The following is a 22,646-nucleotide window of genomic DNA, read 5'->3' on the forward strand; positions in this document are numbered from 1 at the left end:
GAAACCGTGAGCAACCCCGCCGAAGAACCCCGCGCACGATGTGCGCCACAACGCAGGGCTGTCCCTGTGTCAGACGTCCTGCAAGCACGCCGGCCTCGGGACAACGCACGGCCCTGGGGCAGGCGAAACCCCGGGGTCCCGGCCGGGGGAACCGCCCCCCACGGTGGTGTCCAGACAGCCTGCGAGAGGCACAGCCAACCCTGGGGAAGTGCTGTTCTGGTTTTCTGAGGCTTCCAGAAACATCGCAGTGACATCACTGTCCCCACCTACCCCACAACCATAATCAATAAGGAGATGGAGATCGGGACCAGAATTACTGACCCCCACTGTGTGCCTCTCGCCCCCCCCTCCTCCCCCGCTGTGGGACCGCCATCAGGGGTGGGGGGTCTCCTTCCGGGAGTTGGCCAGCGTCCCCTAATTGGGCCCCCACCCCGTTAGCTGGGGGTCCATTTCCCAGCCAGAGGCCACAGTCTTGCCTGGCGGACAGCTGGCAGAGGCCCCTCCAGGGCCAGGTGGTGGGACCCACAGGGGTGACGTGTGGCGCCCCCTGTTGGTTCCTTCTCCAGGCTGCAACGTCAGGGCCCAGGCAGCCACCCTGGACTGCAAACACCTGAGGGCTACCCCAGGCGGAAGTTGGGGGTCGGTGTTGGCTCCCTGTTGGTGCCAGACTGCCAGGCACGCTGCTTTCACCCGCCCCCCACCCCCACAGCAGGGCATTGTTTCTGAGGTCCACAGTGCACGTCAGGCTGCGACGTGTCTGTGACGTGTCCTCTCCACCCCACACCTGGTTTCTCTCAAGCAGCGGCAGCGCTGGGCCACCTAACGTGCGCACACATGGCCTCTCCGCCCTTGGCCGGGTCCCTACAGACACACAGCCACACACCCTGGTGCGGGCTCTGCCCAGGGCACTGTTACACCACACTCCCAGGTTATGGGACTAATGTGCACCCCACTGGCCCCAAGGCGTGTTGACTCGACGGCCACCAGGGCCAGGCGGCCCCCAGGGGCGGGAAGTCCAAGACCAGGGCGGCAGCAAGACGCTCCTGAGACCAGGCTCTGTCACAGGCCTCTGTCCTTGGATCATGAGCACTGTCCCTCACACCCCTCCCGCTGCACACGTGTACCCTGGCGGTCAGTCCTACCAGACTAGGCCCCACCTGGCCACCCCCCACTTTCTAAATCTCCCTCCGAGTGGTCTCACCGCCTCAGCCTCCGCCTCTGCAAGGCCCCAGCCCCAAACACACACCCCGAGCTGCTTCAGGGTTAGGGGTTCGACACGTGACTTGGAGGGGACACGCTGCGGCTCACCAACAGCCAGAAGCAGCGGTCTTTAGGTCTGGGGCTGTGTTTCCAGCTTGCACTGGCTGTGGGGACGTGCCCTCGGCCCGAGCTAAGCCTGCGGCCTGGCCGCGCCTCCGCCTCTTTCTAGTGCGGGGACTTCTGACCGGCAGGGACTCGCTTACTCCAGGCGCACACGCAGACTCCGTCTCCGGGCTGCAGGCCGTCACATGAAGGTGTTTCCGAAGTGTGTTTACGCAATGCACGTCTCCCTCGGTCTGTGCTCCGGGGCACCCTGTTCTCTGAGCCCGGCCCCCTCCTCCCAACCGCTCCACCTGCTGTTGCCCCCGGGTCGTTCAGGCGCCCAGGGCTAGTCCTGCGTGCGGAGACGGCCACACTCACAGGTGTCCTGGCCCCCTGCCCACCTGTTCGGAGGCGGGCAGGGGGCCCTCTCTGAAGTCTGCTGCGGTTGCGTGTGTGATTCTGCACCGTCCTGAAGGAAGAGGAAGGTGAGGAAGGTAGAGACACCCGTCACTCTTCCCTAAAGTCACCTGTTTCACATAAACCACAGGCTTATTAGCTCGCGGCGTTCTTCCCCCACCTGATTTCTGTCTGGGGAGAGGGTTCAGGGAGGGTGGTCCCTGTTTCCTGCGACCCCACCACAGACATGCCACTGGGGCCCACCAGCCAACCCTGGTCCCGTCTTCGTGCAAGCGAACCACTTGGGCACCTCCTTGCGTTTGCTCAAGTGTGGGCATGCGCCCAAGAGCTGTTTCCCCCTGTCTTTCCGAGGCGGGTGGCCCGGCCGTGTGTGAGGCCACAGGGCAGTACGGCCTCCCCGGCATCTCCCGAGGCTGTCCCGTCACAGGTCATCCACGGTGCGTGTGTACGTGGGGGGGATCACGTGAGCTGCCTCTGGTCCTGGCAAGGGGGTGCCTGTGCGTCTGCGTGTGAGGGGCCCTGAACACACACTTCCGTCCTTAGCGTCTCTGGTTCCTGCCGTGAGGGAAGAGCCAGCCCACAGGACAGCATCCCCGTAGTGCTCGGCAGAGGTGCCCCTGACCCACGACAACTGAACGCCCAGGCTGGGCTGTAATCAGGCTGGAGCAGGTGCCGGGTCCCCACCCCCTGGGCCTCTGTCTCCGCACCAGCTCTGGGCGCTACGGCTTCTGTGTGTTCTAGGGTCAGTGGTCTTCATGGGGGGGCAGGGGGCCAACAGGATGGAACAGAGCCCCTGGATGGAGGGCAGGCCTCCTGGCTGCTGCAGGGAGCCCCCCACGTCCAGACCACAAACAGAAAGGCCAGCCTGGGCACCGGGCAGGGGCTGGACACCTGGGTCGTGAGGGCCAGCGTCTGGAGGAAGAGGGAGGTGCTGGCAGGTCGGGGTGGGCGTGGAGACCAGCTGGGGGCTGGGGTGGTAGGAAGGAGAGCAAGGGAGATGGCCTCACAGGAGCAGGGGTTCCGGAGGGTGGGCCACGACCACTCCTGGGTGACCTGGACTGGCAAGGCACAGGACCTGGAGGGCAGGGGCCAAGTCAAGTGTGGGATCGGGGTGAGGGGTGGGTGTAAACGGAGCCATGGGACCTGGGGACAGGAGGCTGGTAGGGGGAGCGGAGCACCCTGTGAAAGGGAGAGCGGGGCTGCAGGGATCTCCCCCAGGCCCCTCAACAGCCCCACAGGCCGGAACACACACAGCCAGGGGAGCAGGGTTGGGCGCTCTGCCCTGGGGTCGGGGAAGGCGGCCTGGGGAGGGCAGCACCAGGGGGCAACCCTGGTCCCCCAGGGTGGTGACGGGGGGCGGGGGGGACAAGATCCTGACGTCCCCTGGTTTGATGAGTTGCAGAGTAAGCGGCATCACAGAAACCTCACAGAAGTCTGCTTTTGCAGGAATTGTGTATGCGCGAGGCCTGCAAGGAGCACCCGGTGTTCCTGGGAGCACGCCGCCCCCCCACCCCCGTCCCGACCTCGGGACCCTCACGCCCGCCCCCCTGAGCCCCATTCCTGCTCCAGAGACAGGGCCAGCACCCCGCTCCCCCAGGACCTCAATTCCAAGTTGGAGCAGCAGAGGGACCCCCTCCTACATCCTCACGTGTGACACAAACCAGAGAGATGGGCCCGTGTGTACGTGGTGGCCAAGGAGGCGCGGGAGTGCCGCCAAATCCCTGGAGCCTGGGCGGCAGTGGGCACTCACGAGGAGGTGCGTGGGGACAGCTCTCCGAGGGTGGGGTCTGGATGGGGCACCACGGGGGTCCCTCAGGCTCCAGGGGGTCAGGGGACAGAGGAAGGTCTTCTGAGGCTTTGGGAACCACAGGTCCCCCTGCAGGCAGACCTGCCACCTGCCTTGTGGGCTCCTCTCTGGGTCTCCAGCCGAGTCCAGCCAGCACCGAGGGCCAGAGCTCGTCAACAGCAGGGCTCCCACACCCCACCCCTTCCTCTGCAAGTATTAATCGCCACAGCATATTTTGGGAAACATGCTGGCAACCTCTAGTTCCCTTTTTTATGGCAGTAAAATATATGTAACATAAACCATTTTTAATTGTGCAGTTGGGAGGCATTAAGCACATTCCCACTGTCACACGTCCATCACTAACGTCCATCTCTAGAACTTTTCATCTTCCCCAACCTCCATCCCTGTTAAACGCTCACCCCACCCCCTCCCCAGCCCTTGGCACCCCCAAGTCCTGCTCTGTGTCCGAACGGACTGACTCCGTGTCCCTCAGGGCAGAGTCCTTGCAGTCCACCCACGTGGGAGAGGGCCCGAATTTCCTCCGCCTCCAAGGCTGGTGGGAACCCCCCATTTGGATAGGCTTGTTTATTCATTCCCCCAGTGGTGGACACAGGCCACTGTGCGTCATGCCGTTTCCAGCTCCTTCGGGACACCCAGCCGGGAGTCCAGCTGCTGGGGGCTCAGTGCTGAGCACCTCCCCTGTGACCCCAGGGCTGCGCCACTTACGTCCCGGCCACCAGAGCGCAGGGTTCCGGCTTTAACTTTTAGTCAAAAACTTTCACCAGCACAGCTCTCCCAGAAACAGGGCTCCACAAGCCCGACAGGAAGGGAAGACGGTCTCTTCTCCTAAGAGTCCCCCAGGCCTGTCCAGGGAGTGAGGACACCCGTGTGCCGCACTCGCTCGCTTGCTGACTCACTGACTGTGGACTCTGGGCAGACAGCACATGGAGGACACACTGACCCCTCCAGGGACTGACGTGTCAGGAGACCTGGAGGAGGGGGCTGTGTCCCCACCTGGGCCCTGCCTACAACTGGGTGCCTGCATAGCCGGGAGAGGGGCCCAGATGATGGATCCTGCCTAGAGGAGCACCAAGGCCTCCAATCTCTTCTCTGTCTGTTTCCACCTGTTTCTGCTCCATTCTCTGGCTCTTCTCGGCTTAGTCTGGCCCCTTGTGCTGAATACCTTCTGTGTCTGCCATTGAGTTCTGGTGGCCATGATGGAATGTTCTGGAATGTTCTTTCACCAGAGCTTCCCATTCCCATCTCACAGATGCAGGGTGTGCTACTGTTGAGTTCTGCCCTCTGCTCACCCACTCTCCCTCGCTCTGCCGGTCCTGGCCGCTGGTGGCCACTGGAGTCCAGAGCAGGGACAAGGAGGCCACCAGGCTCCGGCCTCTGCCATGGGCACCTGTGCCTCGGCTTCTCCCCCTCCTGCAGGCTGACCCAGCAGCCTTGGACCTCCTCCCAGGCTCCTCCAGAGGCACCAGCCCTCCTTGGCTCTGCTGGGCATCAGGAAGAGGCACGCCAGCACCCGCGCCCTCTCTGGTCTTCTGTACATCTTCCCAAGATGGAGAGTTCCCAAAATGCAGCCTCTCTCCAGTGTGGGCCTGTGTCCTCCGGACCACCCAGGAGGGAAGCCCAGGCCCTCCTGCCCCTGCTTCTCTCCATCTCCTGGACGCCCTCTGCTGTGTCTTCCTCTGCACCTGCCCTGTGGCCCCGTGTGGTCATGCCGGCGCCCGCTGGTATGGAGATGTCTCTGGGTAGGCCCGACAGGCAGCGCCTCCAGAGATGTCCTAGACTTCCTGTACCGCCAGCCCAGGATCCGAGCCTGCCTGCACTCAGCCTCCTTGTGACCCCCAAGCCCTGCAATCGGGCCCTGCAGCCATGTACTGCCTCCTCCCTCCTCACTGAGGGCCCTCGGGGCTAGGAAACGCCCACCGCCCACCACCCCAACCCGTCTGGGCTGGTCCCAGGGCCTAGAACAGCGCCCAGCACACACAAGTAAGTCCTAGCCAAGGAGGAGGGGGGCTAGGTGCACCAAGCCACGTGCAGGAAGGCACGAGACCCCAACGCAAGACCCCAACTCTTCCTGAGCTGGGAATCGCGGACGTTAGCACAGCGAAGTCAGAGATGGACGACAGATGCGGGAAGACAGCTGCTGGCAGACAAAGGGCCAAAGTCCCAGAAACAAAGCCTCTTACAGAAGCACAACAAAGAGACAAACAATCCACTGAACGTGGGTGACAGCCACAAAGAGGCAACCCACAGAAGTGCAGACCCACAACCCCAGTCACCTCAGGCTCCAGAACCTTCCAGGGCTGCTGTTCACCCCCTGCTGCCTGGAGCCCAGAGGGCACAGCAGGTCATGCTTCTCACCTCCCACCAAGGGACACCTCCCCTCTCATGTGCACCTAGGATCTGTGAGTCAGGGCATCAAGACTCTCAGCCCCCAGCAAGCGTCCCCCAGGAGTGGTGGGCTGTCCCCTGAGATGTCCACACGCCCACCGGTCAGCCACACACCCCAGCCTGCTGCCCACTGCTGCTCCTGAGCTGTGAGCCTGGGGCGCCCCCCGCTGCTGGCAGCCAGGTCCAGGCGGGCCACATGTCACATGGGCTTGCCTGCTGCTGGTCTCCCCCAATCTACACCATCCTCACTTCCCAATCTACACCATCCTGACTGCCTGAATCTATACCCATCCTGTCCCCCCCAATCTACACCCATCCAGCCCCCCTGAATCTACACCCATCCTGTCCCCCAAATCTACACCCATCCTGCCCCCCAATCTACACCCATCCTGCCCCAATCTATACCCATCCTGCCCCCCAATCTACACCCAGACTGCCCCCCAATCTATATCCATCCTGACCCCCTCCCTCATCTTAGAATGACTCTTGTGGTGAAAATACGCATAATAGGAAATTGATCATTTTAAAGTGTTCAAGTCAGTGGCACTTAGTGCACGCATAGCATCGAGCAGCTACCATCTCTGATTCCAGAACATTCTCATCAGCCTACAAGGAAAGCCCCGCCCCTTGGCTGTTACCCATGGCCTCCCCCAGCCCTGGCGGCCAGCAGTCTGCTCCCCTGAGGGTCCTCCTGCCGGACGGTTCACAGACAGGGACCCACATACACAGGCAGCTGCAACGCCTGCCTCTCGACCGAGCGACTCCCGGATTCGTGCCGCATCCTCATTCCTTTACAGGCAGGACGACCTCTCTGCACGGCCTGTGTATGCGTCGTCCCCCTCCTGGCAGTTGTGGACAGTGCTGAGTGTTCGTGTAGGAGCCCCCCCTTATCCGAGGGGCCGCGCCGAGACCCCCTGAAACCTCGATGGTCCTGACCCCCATGTGTACGTGTCTCTACATGCACACCCAGGATAAGGCTGAATTTACAAATGAGGCACAGGAAGCGGTCAACAGCCGTGGCTGACAGTAACAGGACAATCCTCGTGATACCCGGCAAGACAGGCTGTGTGGCCGTGGTGACCTGCACTCAGCCTGTCTGATACGGCGGGGGACAGAAGACGCCGGGGACGAGGCGAGGGAGGTGAGCGAGCTGGCTCGTGGCGAAGCAGGAGGCTGCGCCGCCCCCGAGCACGCTGGGAGGAGGCCCACCTGCCCCAGACCGTGGCGGCTGGAGGGAGCCGGGACGGCCATGACAGGCTGCTAGGCCACCTTTGGCCGGAGTCCCTGCCCCTCTCAGGAAAGACTGGCTTGCGGGGCCACGTGGTAACCCGTTTAACTTTCCAAGGGCCTGCATACTGCTCCCGGGCAGCCGAGCCCTCTGGATGGCACCCGGCACCGACAGGGGGCAAGAACATTTTATGGGTTTCTGCTCTGGCCCTCGAGCAAATGCTGACTTCTCCAGTTTTCCTCCAGGCACCGGGGGATGGTGGGAACTGCGGCCACGCGTGGGGCGCACCTCTGGGTCCCAAATACGCTGACTCTGTGTTTGGCAGGAGGGAAGACTGAGGGGCCCTTTGTCTTCAGGAGATGACCCTCTGTGCGGTCGCGTGTCTGTCCCGGTAGGGGCGGGGGCTCTGGGCTGGCAGCTGGCTGGGGGTGCCCACGTCCTGCCCACCTCTGGGGAACAGCCAGCCCAAGAGTAGGGCTGGGGTGGACACAGGCCAGATGCCCCAGAAGCTCTAGAAGGGCTGCAAGTCCACGCAGCCGGGCCACGGCCCAGTGTAGGGACGAGGCCGGGGCACGTGGAGGCCTGGAGACCAGCATCTGGCCCAGCGTGCTTCCTGTAGGATCGTTCTAGCAGCGCTGAGCCGTGGCCAGACAGTTCGGAACCACCCATGTCCTGAGCGCAGGTCACCTGCCCCTGGCAGCCCGGGGTGGCTGCCAGATCTCTGGCCCGGCTCAGCTTTCTCTGCTGTCTGAGCCTTATCTGGACACGGCTGCTTCCTGCTAATCATGAGGCAAGGTCAGAGGTGCCGTCTCAGTGTCTCTGCTGGCTGGCCAGCATGGCCTTTATCACCGGAGCTGGGAAGCCCTGGAAGGGGAAGGAGGAGGAGTGGCGGGGTCGCTGTGAACCCCACACCTGGCCCAGCCCAGGCAGCCTGCCCATGGTGGGGCCAGGGCGCCAGAGGAGGGGCAGACCCCAAGGGAGGTGTTGCTGTCGGAGGCCAGTGTGGCCCCCAACAGGGAGGAGCTGGGCGCCCGCAGGGAGCACTGTGTGTCTGTCGGGGAGAACTTCAAGGGGGCCCGGGAGCCCGGAAGCTCCAGCCAGCCAGCAACACGACCGTGTTACACACGGGCATTGGCTGTTGGCCAACGCATGCTCTGGAACCAGGTTTGGGGAGGTCTCCTGGGCCTGTGTCCTCCCCCCGGGTGACCCGAATGCCCCAGAGGTCGCCCTCAGCCCCTCGTCCTCCTGCCGCAGCGCCAGCACGAGGGGACACCCACATGGTGAGGCCCTGCCCGGCGGTGTCCTTCCTGCCTGCTGAGGCCTTCACGTTAACAGATGAGGTAGGGACAGCAGGCTGGGAGCCCCTGGAGCACCTCGGTCAAGCTATGTGTCCTTCTTGAGGGGCTTGCAGGCTGGACTTCAGGGACACAATGATGGTCCTGGGTGGCCCTGCTCCAGGCAGGGGACGCTCAGTTGGCTGCCAGCCCTAAGGCCTGCTACAGGGCCAAGTTGCAGGCCTTTCTCTGGCCAAAATCTACCCATTTCCTGCCCCTCCCTGACAAGGGCAGAGAGAGCTGTGGGCACACTTGGTGGGGAGCCTGGAAGGGGTCAGCCTCGCTCTCCAGCTCCTTCAGCATCTGGCTTCACAGGGGCTCACCCCCAGCCCGGCCTCCCCATGCATGTCCCTAGGTCAACCCAGAAAGGAGCCAGAACCTTCTCTCTGGGGACAGCAAGCACCCCATGTTGGGCAGGACCGCCCTCAGTGATGGGCTGCCACACTGGCCACACTGTGTCACAGGCTGCCCCCCCCCCCACAGGCAGGCCCAGTGGAGGGACAGAACCAGCCCTGCTCCAATAACAACAATGCGTGGGCACCTGAGTGGCTCAGTTGGTTAAGCATCCGATTTCAGCTCAGATCATGACCTCAGTTTGTGAGTTTGAGCCCCACATCAGGCTCTGTGCTGACAGCTCAGAGGCTGGAGCCTGCTTCGATTCTGTGTTTCTCTCTGTGACCCTCCCCCATTCATACTCTGTCTCTCAAAAATAAATAAATGTTAAAGAAAAAAAAAATAACAACGCACTCAGGGCGGTCTGACCTCCCAGAGGTGAAGGGAGGCATGGGAGCCCAGAGGGGGTAGGGTGGGGGTGGGGCTGAAGTCGCGAGGTGAAGGGGCTGGTGTGGTCCCGGCATCTCTGACGCCTTATACGAGGGGGTCCTCGAGGGCCCCAGCCCAGCAGAGCCCCGGGTTCAGTGGGCGCTCCCACCTGGAGCCCCAGCCGGCACACATCCCCCCTGCACCCCCAACACTGGGCTCTGCTGGGCCCCAGGTCCAGGCAGACAAGCAGCCACAGGCCGCCCGCAGGTACTGTCTGGGGAGGGGTCAGAGGAGGCCTGCTGTGGGTGTTATACGCTAAATTTTGTTTCCTCCAGAATTCATGTGAACCCTGCCCCCCCTCAAGCATCATGGTGGCAGGAGGTGGGACTGGACGGTGCGGCCCGGGCGGACGGACCCCAGGCTGCCAGGCTAGGACCCTCACGGGCACTGCTCCACTTGTGCCATGGCATCCTGGAGAGAGGCCTCCACCGAGGAAGTCCCAGGACTGCTCCCCCCCACCACCAACAGGGCCGGGGGGGTCCGTCCCAGGGGAGCCGGCTGGCCAGACCTTGGACGAGGAGGACAGCAGTGACGCTGATGTGGACTCCCACCGTGTGCACGCCAGACCCACAGGAGGCCCTTCCAAGCAGCCAGCGAGAACGCACTCCCCACAGGGAACCTGGAGCAGGCTTCTCCCCAACTTCTCAAAATCGCTGCAGAGGCAAGAAGACATGCGTCTGAGGGCCCCGGGGAGGGCGGGCAGAGGCCAGGCTGTCCCCTGTGGCTGTGGGCACTGTGCTCGCAGGGCCTGGGGCCAGGGCAGCAGGGAGAGGGCAGCTTTGCCTTCAAGGGCTGCACAAGCCAGTAACAGATAAACGAACAGAAACCTTTCCTAGAGAGACTAATTAATAAACGAAGGCAAATCAATCTTGATCGGTTTCCCAGGAAAAAAAATGACCAAAAAAGCAAAGGAAAAAAAAGCATGACAAAAGAGCAAGTGTAGCAGGTGCCACAGAAGTGCCAGCCTGCCGGGCAGAAGCGGGTCTGTGTGTAAGAGCTGACCTCCCGGGCAGGGCAGGGCAGGGCTGGGCAGACACGGGGGCCAGGAGGTGCTCAAGGCAGCGGGATTCGAGCACAGAGGACAGAAATGACAAGGGGTCTGTCACCAGGGAGCTGAGCCGAGGCCGCCCCGGCCATGCCCCGACCACCTGCGCAGGGCGGCAGGAGGTATGGCCCGGGGGGCGGTGATCTGGGAAGGGGGCCAGCTGGCCCCAGCTGGGAAAGGACAGGAGACGAAATCTCCAGGGAGCCCTGTCCACCCCCCTCTCACAAACCCGCCGTGAGCTTCTCACACCTGCAGCCCACCCGGGCTGCGTCCACCCCGGGAGCCATGAGGCTCCTGGCACCACACGGACCACGCGCTGCTTCCGCTGGTGCCGGGGTCCCCTCCCCACTAGTCCCTCCTGCGAACACCCACTTGGTCAGCAGCTCTGCACCTGAGATGCTGGCCGTGGCCACCGACTGCCCACCCAGGTGCGTGACAAGGACGTGTGGCTCTGGCGCTCCCAGGTCTGCGCTCCCCTCTCTGGACCCCTGCGTCACCACCCCCCTGGCTCTGACACTTGCTCTCCTGGGGGTACGGCCACCTGCTCCCCCGGGCACGTACCCCTCACCTCCTTCCTCCCAATCAAGGCACACAGACAGACATGGACCCAAGTTCCCTCCAGCCCCCCCCTCCCAGACAGTGCCCACGTCTCCCACTCTCTCCTGGCCACCCCCCAGCAGGCTCAGCCTCAGCCAGAGAAACTCCTAGATGGTCCCAACAAGGGGTCTGTGCTCACACATCTCCCAGTAGCAGCCTCCTTGGTCTCGAGCCTCAGGCTTACCGGGAGGTTCTCACCTTCCTGACAGTGAGTGCAAGGCCCCTCTTCTCAGCCACACCCCTGCCCTCAGGCCCGTCTGGGAGAGACCACCTCAGATTTGCCAGGGACCCCACCAAATGAGGGGCAGGGTCACACCAAAGTCAGGCCAACAGTCAGGCGGACTGGCCTGCAGGTTCGGCCACTGCCCACCACCCTCTGTGGGCACAGCAGTGACTGCTCGGGACCTCCAGCTACCCATGCCAAGCCAGAGTCGTGCCCACAGCTCGCTGGGTGGCTGGGATGAAAGAGCCAAGAAGGTGCTATCACATGGGATCAGGTGCATGGCTCAGGGGGGCCTGGCCTCTCGGGAGGGGCCGCGAGACCCCGAAAAGGAAGGGGCAGGGCGGGGCACTGCGTGGAGCCGGCGTGAGGTAGATGCAGGTGCAGGTGGGCACTCATCCCGGCTGCAGACGCCCCGCTGTGCCTGGCAGCTGGAGACCGGCTCCACGTACAGAGGAAGCAGCCTGTGCGGACCCGCCAGTCGCTTGTCACCTGGGGTCTGGGGGGAGCGCTGGGCCCCATGACATTTTCCGGGCTTTCCCATTTCCAGTGGCCCTCTGGCTGCTTACACTTCAGCAACCCCTTCCCAGGACACTCAGGACCCCACCCCCGAGACTCTCCTGGGGCTTCTGGACCACCTCTCCCCAGCCCGAGTCCTCTCCACAAGACTCAGCCAGCCGGTGCCCACGAGGCCGCAGGGAGGGGGCCGCAGGCCGGGCCTGGTTCCAGGGGCTTCTTGTCCAGGCAGGAAAGGCAACAGCTGCCGCGGAACAAATCTCAGATGACGAGGGGAATGCCAAGCTGGGCGCCCGGAGCGGGCGGGACGGAGGGAGCAGGGGCTGGGCTGGGGCCGGTGGGGGGCCCAGGGCCTCTGCACTAGAGCGCACAGCCCCCGAGGACCAGGACGCCCGCCCCGGCTTCGCCCAGGCTTCCCGGTGCCCTGCGGCCCTGCGGCTCTGGGCTCCATGGCCTGGGGGTGAGCTTACAGTGGGCTCCCCAGCTGTGGGGCTCCAGGTGGAGGGGTCGGCCTGCCTTTCTCGCTGGGTGGCCAGGCCAGGCCACGCTCTCGGGAGAAGGGACCTCGTCCTCCCCCTCCTCTTGAAGGAAACCGGAAAACCCCCAGCCGGAGCAAATCACCGGGAGCTCTCTCTAAACCAGTCCCCGCAGACACGTTTTCTGTTTGTTCCCGACACAAAGAGCACATCGCTGCCCAGTGTGCGCCCCGAGAGCGGACAGGCGGTGGGGCCCGACCACGAAGGTCTGCGGGGTGGTATCTTCTCACCCACCGGCCGGGCCTCCTCTGCCTGAAGACGCCGCCCGGGTCTCCTGTCTCGGGGACGGCACATGCGCACACTGCGGCTTTCAAGTGACCGTGAGGCCAGGCCAGCAGTTCCCTGCGTCCCCCATGGCGGTGGCTGACGACACAGCTGTCCCCTCCCTGGCGGGCCTCTGTGCCGTGGGGGCACAGGATGGAATGGCCGCCTGCCCATGGGGCCGCCTGCCCCCTGCCGGCTGCGTGTCCTGGGGGACGGGAATCAATCCCCCAAGAGGCAAATTAGGAAAGAGGAAAACAGGTGTGGTCACCCTCTGTTGGATCAAAAGAAGGCAGAGGACGGCCCGGTGGGGCCTCACTGCTGGGCGGGGGCGCGGGCTGTCCACACCAGCTTCTCCCGGGGAACCTCCACCGTGGCCCTATGGCTGGTCTGCTGCCTGCACGAGGCTTTTATGCTGAGATCAATGCCACCGGCGACCTTCCGGGAGCTCAGCTGTCAGTCCTGCTCCAGACCTCAGACACGAAAAGCACACATCTGGAGCCTTCGATAACCTGCCAGGGTCCAGGTGGCTTTCTAGAACCCACAGATGGGTCTGGCCCATCTTCCCCGGAACACCCAGGCAAGTGGGAGGTAGAGGCGTCAGATGCCACCACCCAGACCCCAAGGTCTCAGCCTCATGTCTGTTCACCGGGGATCCCAGCAGGGCCCCTCCCTCAGCTGGAGTGCCCATAACGCTGAGCACAGACCAGGAAGGCGGACTCCGTGGTCACGGCACAGCCTGGGAGCCAAGTGGCCGGCAGGGAGCCAGGACCCGTGGCCCCCGCATGTGCATAGCCCGTGACCCCCCGCCATGCCCCTTCTGCCCCGGGAAGCCCCATCGTTTTCCCTCCCTCCCGTGGGCTCACCCCGAGCAGGCCCCTGCTCACGCCTCTCTCGGGGGTCCCACACCCACAAACGAGTTCGCCACCCTGCCCCTGCTGCTCCATGGGGCCAGGGCTGTGTTTGTAAACAGTCCTCGCCCGCACATTTCCTGCCAGAACCAACCGGAGGAGGGGGTGTGCCGGCCTGTCCTGGGGAGTAATGACCGTCCGGTTACCCTGCCACTGGATAAAGCCTAAGCTGGGATCCAGCCAGAGCCCGCATGCTCTCAGAGGACCGGCTGCAATGGCCTAGGGCCCCCACGGGGACCCCAGAGAACAAGGAGCTGGGCACCAGAGTCGGGCCCTGGGGACGCGCGAGTCCCCTCCCAGGTGGGCAGGGATTCGGGTGTGAGCGCTGAGACCGCTCCCTGCTGATCTCCGGAGCGCGAGGCCCGGGGCACCGGCTGAGCGTCCTGCACGCGGCGGCCGCTGCCGCTCAAGAGCGCGCTTGAGGCCGGGGTGGCGGGGGCAAGGGGGCTTGCTGGCCTGGGTGCAATCAGAGAAATGACCTCAGGGGCGCAGGGTCAGCCAGCCCCACTGCGAAGTGAGACTCAAATTACACGAAAAACCCTGGTAAATAAATTTGAATAAAAAAATATCTGGAAAAACAACGTAGTGGAAGATGCAGGTGCCCCAGCCGTCCACAGTTTGAAGCTCTGCCTCGCAGAGGCCACCCCAGAGGTCACCGACGGCCTGCCTGGGGGGCGCCGCCACTGTCCCAGTGGGGACAACGTGTGCCCTACACACTGAACTGAGCAACCGGGGACAGGAAGCAGGCGGGTGCCACACAGATGGAGATGGTACAGCCCTTGCAGGGCAGAGCCGGGCCTGGTGGGGGCAGGGGGCTGAGGGCCTGGTCGGGGGACGGGGCCTGCCTGGTGGCAGGGGACAAGGGCCTGGTGGGAGGGGACAAGGGCCTGGTGGGGGATGAGGGCCTGGTGGGAGGGGACAAGGGCCTGGGGGGGGATGAGGGCCTGGTGGGAGGGGACAAGGGCCTGGGGGGGGATGAGGGACTGGGGGGGATGAGCGCCTGGTCAGGGGGATGAGGACCGTGGGGGGGCGGGGCCTACAGGGGAAGGGAGCAAAGACAGGGGCTAAACCCCCTGCCAGCAGGAGTCCGCCCACACAGAGGGCAAAGGGTGGCAGTGCGGACAGACGCCTGGGCCACGCTGCTCACCACAGACCCCACGAGGGGTGCATGTGGGAGCAGCAGTGTCGCCACGTGGAACGCAGGCACGGAGCCAGCTGGCAGCGGCCATGAGACCCTCGAGGCACCTCCCTTGCTGCCAGGAGCACAACCCAGCTCAGAGGGGAGGCCCAGAACCCGGACCCCTCCTCGGCCTGACCCTCCGTGCCCACCTCTTGTCCTGGCTCCCGACCCCGCCTCCCCCACCACGGGGACAACAGTGCCCACAGGGTCTCGGCACCATGGCTGGGTGCTACCTGTGCCCACTCCCTGGTGCCGCCCACCATCGTTCCTGCCCTTGGGGTGCGGATGCCAACGTTTACCAGACGTGCTCACAGGTGACCCACCCTGGCCAGAGCAGCAGGAGCCCTGGGGCCGCAGCCCCGACGCCACAGGGCACGAACCGCCAGGCCAGCAGCGACTGGGCTCTGCACGTCCGCCTCCCCACCTGTCAAAGTGCACAGCACAGAACCCGGCCTTCCTCCAGAGGGAGACGGGGCCAGTGCGGGCCGGAGACGCTTACCAACAGGGCGCTATTACCAGGTGTCAGTTGAGACGGGGCGGCTCTGGTACAGTCACCGTGACAGAGGCACCTGCAGGGCGGACGGGAGCTGGGACTCTAAATACACGCCCACACTGCCTTCAGGGCTGACTTTCCACTGCAAGGCTGCCTAGCGATCGTGGGAGCCGACAAGGGGCAGGTGTGGGCCACAGTTCCACACACGTGCCACCCTCTGCCCTGAGTCCAAATTCTGCCACCAGCAGGGCTCACGGATGTGCCGGTTCCCAGCACAGCGGCCTGGGGCCACCGCGATGCTGGAGGACACCAGGCTGTGACCGAGGGGAGGGCACGTGTGACCCATGGGCTCTGGGTGCACACTGCGCCCCCCACCCTGCCTGCCTGCATCTCCGTTATGGGTCACTCTGGCCGGGCCACATGCCACCTGAGTCCTGACAGACCCTCGAGATCTGACCCATCACAGGGTTAAAAAGACCAATCACGTTTCTGATTCTACAGCCACTCTCCGGAGGGGTCTCCCCACCCCCACGGATACCCTACCTCATCCAACCCGCCGGATGGAACAGCAGCATGTGGGGCAGGAACAGGAGAGAGCTGCTTCCGGAAGGGTCCCCCCTCAGCATCATGTGAGGCCACACGCCTGCCCTAGCGAGGCAGCTGTGAGGTGCTCTGAGGCAGCTGCCTCACGCCGCACAAAAGCCAACTCTGCACGGGAAGCACGGGAGGCAGAGCACGGCCCGGCACACGCCCGGGTGGGCTGCGGCGAGGGGCACGGAATGCCCGAGTGCTCCCTGACAGCTGCCAGCCCACGGGCCAGGGAATGCCGGCCTCCCGGTCTCCCCTCGGAGCAGACTTCATCATTCAGACGCTGCAAGCAACCCAGCCCCACCTCCACCCGTGCACACACCCGCCCAGCCCCTGCCACCAGCCAGGTGCACCGCCGGTGTGGCCCGGCACCCGGCCCAGGCCGCTCCCCCAGCACATGTCCGCACACTCGAAACAAAACCCACAGTCGTGAGCAGAGCACCTCCATTCGGCGCTGGGAGCCTCTGGGAGCCTCACCAAGTAGCCACTCCCCGTCCATGCCGAGCCCTGGCCGGGACACAGTGCGGTCCCCACTGGCCGGCCAGTAGAAGGAAGAGCTGAGAACCAGCAACCATCATGGGGACACGCAAACCCTGTCTGGTGGTGGTGTCCATGGCCACAAGTGGGATGAGCTGTCACACATCCAGACGGGGCTCCAGAGGCGAGCAGGACACCGCAGACAGGCAGCTACCAAAGCAAGAGCAGCTGGCACTTTACGGAACTCGTCAAAACCACCAAGCCACAGAGTAGGAGAGCCCCAACCTTAATCAGGCAGTGTTGGGAGAAAGCCACACCCAGAGGCAAAGAGGTGATCACAGAGCCACCAGGGGGGATGGACCTTCAAATGAGTCTCACTTGACTGACAGCTGACTTCTCAATAGCAAAACTGAGCACAGGTCAGGAAGATGTGCCCTCCATGTGCAGAGGGGAAATGCCACCTGCACGTCCACACCTGCAGGACACCTGCACACATGGGGGGGGGCGATGCCACCTGCATGTCCACACCCACAGGACACCTGGACATGGGGAGGGGGTGATGCCACCTGCATGTCCATACCCGCGGGACACCTGCACATGTGGTGGGGGCGATGCCACCTGCACGTCCACACCTGCAGGACACCTGCACACGTAGGGGGGGGCGATACCACCTGCACGTCCACACCCGCAGGACACCTGCACATGGGAGGGTGATGCCACCTGCACGTCCACACCCATAGGACACCTGCACATGTGGGCGGGGCGATGCCACCTGCACGTCCACACCCATAGGACACCTGCACACAGGGGGACAATGCCACCTGCACGTCCACACCTGCAGGACACCCTTCAGAAAGGGTAACTGTTTCCAGATACACAGAAAGAACAATTCGTTATCAACACAACCTCACTAAGGAAAATTCTAAAGATGTATTTTCAGACACAAAGAGGAGGAGAACAATTCCAGGTCCTGAGTCACCAGAAGAATGAAGGAAAGGAAGCAGTGAGTTTGAGGTGGGCCAGCTGTTAGCAGAACCATCCCTCCTGGGCTGACCAGGACCGCTACGTGCACCAGACGAGAGCGTGTGAGCGTGAGAGGGTTCAGTCAAAGAACATGCCGTCAGGTCCGTCCTTGCGTCGGTCAGGAGCAGAATAAGATAAAGTAACTTGAAAATACAGCCAGTATAGAAATTACAATGTACACGGTAACCACTAGGAGACAGAAATAGTGGTAAGTTTCAAACTAACATATGATGGAGAAACAGAAAAAAGAAAAAAAAAGAAAACGGTACAATAAGACCAAAGAGAAAACAAACACAAAAAATAAAAAACTGATAAGCACAAAAAAATAAAAAGGTAGACGCAAACCCAAATGTCAATAGTTCAGACAAATGACAACAGACTGAATGTTCTAGTTAAAAAATAAAGGTTCTCAGAGTGAACAAAAACTAGACCCATGCCGAATAAGCAAAGACACGCCTCACGTGCAAGGACACAGGAAAGTCTAAAGAAAGGTGGAAAAGTAAACAACAGGTAAGTGCCCTCTAGAAGCTCAGAGGCAGCTTGTCACCAAAGGCCACGTTCAGACAGAAAGCGTTCCCAGATAGAGCCATATGTGCTCAAGGTTCAAAACCCCTGGAAGGTGTCCTAACCCAAACACGTCTATGCCTACCAGCTAAGTTGACACAACTCCAAGAGAAACAGATCAATCCACCATCAGAAGATCTTAACACGCTTTTCCAGTACATGAAAAAGGGAACAGATCTAACGCCGGCAGTGAACCAACTTGATATGCGTGGAAAGACATCAAACGTCGTCAACCGCCAGAGACACATTCCTTTTCGGTACAAACAGAGCATGTATGAAAACTGACCCCAAACTGAGCCATAAGGCAAGTCACAAAAAATGTTAAGGACCTGGTGTCATATTGACCACTCTCTGACCACAACACAACTAGGTCAGAAAAGAACACTGGGCAGAAGAGAGATGGATTGCATCACGGAAATCTAACTAGGAAGAAAACCCCTATGTTTGCATATTAAGAAACTTGGAAATATCCCGACAGGTTACAGAAAGAATCATGAAAAATACATAAGAAGATATTTTAAATGGAACACTCTGCACAAAAGACTGTGAGGTGCAGCCGATTTCCTAGGTACCAATGCTTCCGTGAGAGGAAACAGAAAAGGAGGAGCCGAGTCTGGCTGAAGACATTACACGAGCAGCAGAGCAAGCTGGAGGTGCGTGCGTGGCAGTAAATAAAGGCCCGGGACGCATCTGCTGAGCCCGCGGGGGGGCAGAGGCGAGGGTGCTCGTCCACCTGCGCAGACGGCGTGACGACCCCAGGGGACAGCACTTAAAAAATAAAAACAAGAGAAGGTTATGAACAACTATATGCCAATAAACTCAAAAATCTGGACAAAATGGACAAATTCTCAGGAAAACATATTTTAAAACACGGACCGCAGAGGGAAAGCATCCGCAGCTATGGAAGCCACTTGCCCGTGGAGCGATCCCACACCCAGCTTCCTGTCGGGGGGGGGGCTTCCCGCAGGCGCCCCGATGTGTGGAAGCGCCGGCCTGGCACAGCCAAAGGAGGCGCACTCGGAAGCGCGTTCTACAAAGTATCTTGGCATCAGAATCTGGGTGAGTGCACACACACACACACACACACACACACGCACAAAACCTAAACGAAATCTGATTGGCTAAACCCGCCACCGGGCGCGGAGGGTGACGCTGCATGACCAGGCTGGAACTCTTCCATGAACCGAAGGTTAGTTTGATCCTAAAAAATGCATTTACACCACGTGATGGACCACAACGAGTCAAGGAGAATCAGATGATGCTCTTACTTTTTAAAAAGCTGTTTGGTTATATTCATCCACGCACAGTAAGTCCAGAATAAAACCTCGGAGGAGCCAGCACCTAGCTGTCCGAAGGGCTAGAAGTCACAAGACAATGTAACACAGGATGGCCGGTGGCAGTTGCAGACGGTGCCACCACTTCAGAAAACTGGCAGTTTCTTCTGAAACTGTGGCCAGTTGTCACCAAGGAGAAGTGAGCCCTGCCCCCAAATGGCCACAGCACCTTTGACCCCAAGCGCTTCACGCTGGAAACAACCCACATGCCCACTGACAGGGCAGGTGTAGACAAAGCGTTCCTTCTTCCTCCCACGGGATACCCAGCACCCAGAGGAAGGAGCTGTGGACGCGGACTGGGTGTGGGTGAGCACAAGAGCCACACGCTTGCCTGGCCCTGCCTCGGGGGACCCCCAGAACGAGGGGCTGGCCTGCAGGTGCACAGCGGCTGCTCAGTCCTACTAGGCTGTGGCCAACAGACACACAGCCGCCAAACGTCCCTTGCCAGGAGGACGACCCTTCACCCTCCCCCGAGCAGACCAAACCACAACGCGGTCCCTGAAACGGGCCAAGGATGCGAACCAGGGGTTCGTAGAAGTGGAGATCGGAGCAGACGATAAGAGAGGGGGGCATGACCAGTCTCAAAATTTAAAAGTTAATCAATAAACCCCAACAGGAAAGAAAAAATAAATGGAGCACGCAAGGGTGTAAAGTGACCAGAACCTGCTGAGGTCGGGGGAGGGGGGCGCCTGTGGAACCCCAGCAGTGGCAGCAGGGAAGGGCAGACACGGTCGGGCACCACCGATGGTCACCAGGGAGTGCACGGAGGAAACTGGTGAAGTCGGGCCTCCCTGGAGTTACAGCCTGGCCCCTCGCAGGAGCCCAGGGGGAGCAGGGGGCTTCGACCATGACCAGGAAGGGCAGGTGCCCAGACCTGGCAGACCGCCAAAGAAGACAGTCCTAACACATGTGGCCGGGGAAGGATTACTGTCCCCTCAAGAAACTGCCCAGGCTCAAGGGGGGACAAAATAAAAATAAGAAGAAGAAAGAAAATTTGGCAAAAGAAGTGTCCTTCAGTTTAGCAGCAGAGGAAGTGCAAATGGCCTACAGCAGTCATCAGAGGAATCCAAATTAAAACCACAAGACCGTTTCACACCCACTGGAGTGGCAAAAATTAAAAGTCAGGCAAAGTGTTGGCAAGAATGTGGAGCAGCGGGGACGCTCCTGCCTGCCGCTGGGGGCTGGAGCTGGCACAGACGCCCCGGAAGCTGCCTGGCAGCAGCACCGGCACCCCCAAACCCTACTACGGGCACGTGCTTGCCGTGGAGGCCTGGCCGCCCAGAGACACACGTGCACGGGACGGGGACTCAACGCCAACAGCAGCACTTCGTTCGAAACCGGCCCAAACCTGGAAGCAGACCAAAGGTCCCCGAAGAGCAGAAACCCACGCTGTCATCTTGCACGGATGAGGACACGAGTACAACGTCAGTCAGAAACTTAAAGACTAGGGGAAAGCAGGACATGCAAGTAAACAGAAATACGACCTGGTTTACACTCCAAGAACAGCCGAGTGCAGGGGCAGCGGCAGGGGGCGGCACCACCTCTGGGGAGGGGCCACCCTCACCAGGACAGGTAGGGGGTGCGTGCTATAACCAATGTTCCCTATGTTCGATCCACGAATTCTGCCTGCCTCTCCTGCCGGCTGGTGTGCTCGCCCCAAAGAGCACTGCCCCGCGCCACCCCTCCCCTTCCGCACACCCCCCACCCTCCCCTGACACTCACCAGATTGGGCTTCCCAGACTAGCTCCACAAGGCGCTGCAAAGCCCCTAAATCCAGCTCCTACCCTCCTGGCCTCTCCTGCAACCTCCCCCCCTCCCTCCAGTTAAACTTCAGTGGTCTTTTGGGGAGCCCCAGGAAACTGCTAGAGAGGTGCGGCAAACGGAGGCAACGCTCTGCACTCTGTCAGGGAGGCACTGACAGAAGGCAGCCAGCCTGAGAGATCTAAGGGTTGGTGGCGGTAGTGACCGTGCAGAGAGGGACAGACAGACACAGTGGGGGAAGAGCTGCCCATAACAACCCCTGGCTGCGGGGCTCGACCCTGGGGCAAATGCCAAGATGGCAAAGGGTGAGGAGACACCCCTGAGCTTGGCCGAAAGGCCCAGAGACCTTCCCGAGGGGAGGCTAGCAGGGGGGTCTGCAGTCCTTGGCCCCCAGCCCTGGCGAACACTGACCCTCAGGTCTCACAGGGTCACTGCATCTTGCAGGAGGCCCCATGCAGATGTGGCAGGTGTACAGAGGGCCCCTCATTTCCACTCGGCACAGCCGAAGCCCTGAGCTCCCAGCCCAGCGGCCCCAGGGGACAGACAAACCCCACAGACTGGCATCCCCAACACCTCGCTCCGCTACACCTACAGAACGAGCTGGGTCACTCTCGGCAGTACACTCTCCACTCCCCACGTCTGGATGGCAATTCTGAGGGCCTCACCAGATCTCCCTGGGGAGAGCTCCTCTGTGCAGCCCTCCAGGCCTGCTGTCTATTCCAGAACAGACCCCCGTGCGAGTCGGTATCTCCCCCTCAGCCTGAGAGCTTCATCGTCAGGGACCACGGAGTCCAGAAGAAACCAAGAGAGCGCCAAGCCGGCAAGAAAAACAGCAAGGCTGCGAGTCTGAGTGGAGTGACCTGGCTACAGCACTGGTCTGTGGGTAGACCTCTCCAGACCTTCCCACTGGGGTCCAGCTGCTTCCCCACCGAGGTAAGGGGGGGCAGTCCTTCGCCACGGCGAAACTAACAGCCTGATGCACAGCGCCCTGCTTGTGGACACGAAGGTGTCTGTAAACTGGGAAACACAGCGCTAACAGGTAAAGGGCCAGCAGGACTGAGCAGGCAGCACCAGGCCCCCAGGACCACCAATAAAAAGGTGTGCTGGATGAAAGAGAACAATCATGGTCTCAACTTCAAGTGTCCTCTGGACAATGTGTGCCCTGCGGGTCACTCCCAGGACGCTCGGGCTTGACAGTGTGGCTGCACGTAAAAGGAAATCTGACAGCAGTGGAGAGAGGAGACACCCTGAGTCAACTCCAGCACGAGCGCCGCATCAGTGGACAGGTGCAATGATGCTGCCTGTGAGCGAAACCAGGTGAGCCTCGCAAGACAGAGGGACCTGCGACACTCGCGCCACTCCCTCCCGGCGGTGCCAGGACCTCAGAGGCCCTCCACGCGTCAGAGGTTGCTCCCAGAGAATGCGCATGCCGGAGTGGGGCGCGCAACGCGAGGCCCGGGGTGGGGGACCCCGAGTGGACCTTCTGTCCGGGTGGGGGCCCCAGGCGCGAGGACTCGCGGGACGGCCCCGAGCACGAGGTCCCGGATGGACACTCCTGGGTAGGGATGGCCCAGGGCGCAGGTCCCGAGTGGACGGTGAGAGGCGGACGGTCCCGGGTGGGGACGGTGCGGTGCGCAGGGCCCGGATGGACAGTCCCGGGCGGGCGATCCCGGGCGCAGGTCCCGGGTGTCCGGCAGGTGCGCGCGGGAACAAAGCGGCCGGGCGGCGGCGTACCTGGGCACGCAGCTGGGGCTGGAGCCGTCCACCTCCCAGGTGGCGAACAGGTTCATGGGCACAGGCGTGTTGAGCGCGGCGGGCGCGCCGGCCAGGCCCAGGCGGCCCCGC

At 62.0% G+C, this 22,646-nt stretch overlaps 1 protein-coding gene across 2 annotated transcripts in view; it reads right to left on the reverse strand.

The window, feature by feature from the left end:
• The window catches only part of PACS2 (phosphofurin acidic cluster sorting protein 2), a 51,256-nt gene extending 28,616 nt beyond the window's left edge, over positions 1 to 22,640 (reverse strand). For both annotated transcript variants that reach the window (XM_029953083.1, XM_029953082.1), the window contains exon 1: positions 22,536 to 22,640. In XM_029953083.1, the coding sequence (XP_029808943.1) occupies positions 22,536 to 22,591 (56 nt within the window). In that variant the 5' untranslated portion in view covers positions 22,592 to 22,640. The remainder of the gene's footprint in view (positions 1 to 22,535) is intronic.
• Positions 22,641 to 22,646: the final 6 nt, after the last annotated feature.

This window comes from Suricata suricatta, chromosome 9 (assembly GCF_006229205.1).
Source record: "Suricata suricatta isolate VVHF042 chromosome 9, meerkat_22Aug2017_6uvM2_HiC, whole genome shotgun sequence".
Lineage (NCBI taxonomy): Eukaryota > Metazoa > Chordata > Mammalia > Carnivora > Herpestidae > Suricata > Suricata suricatta.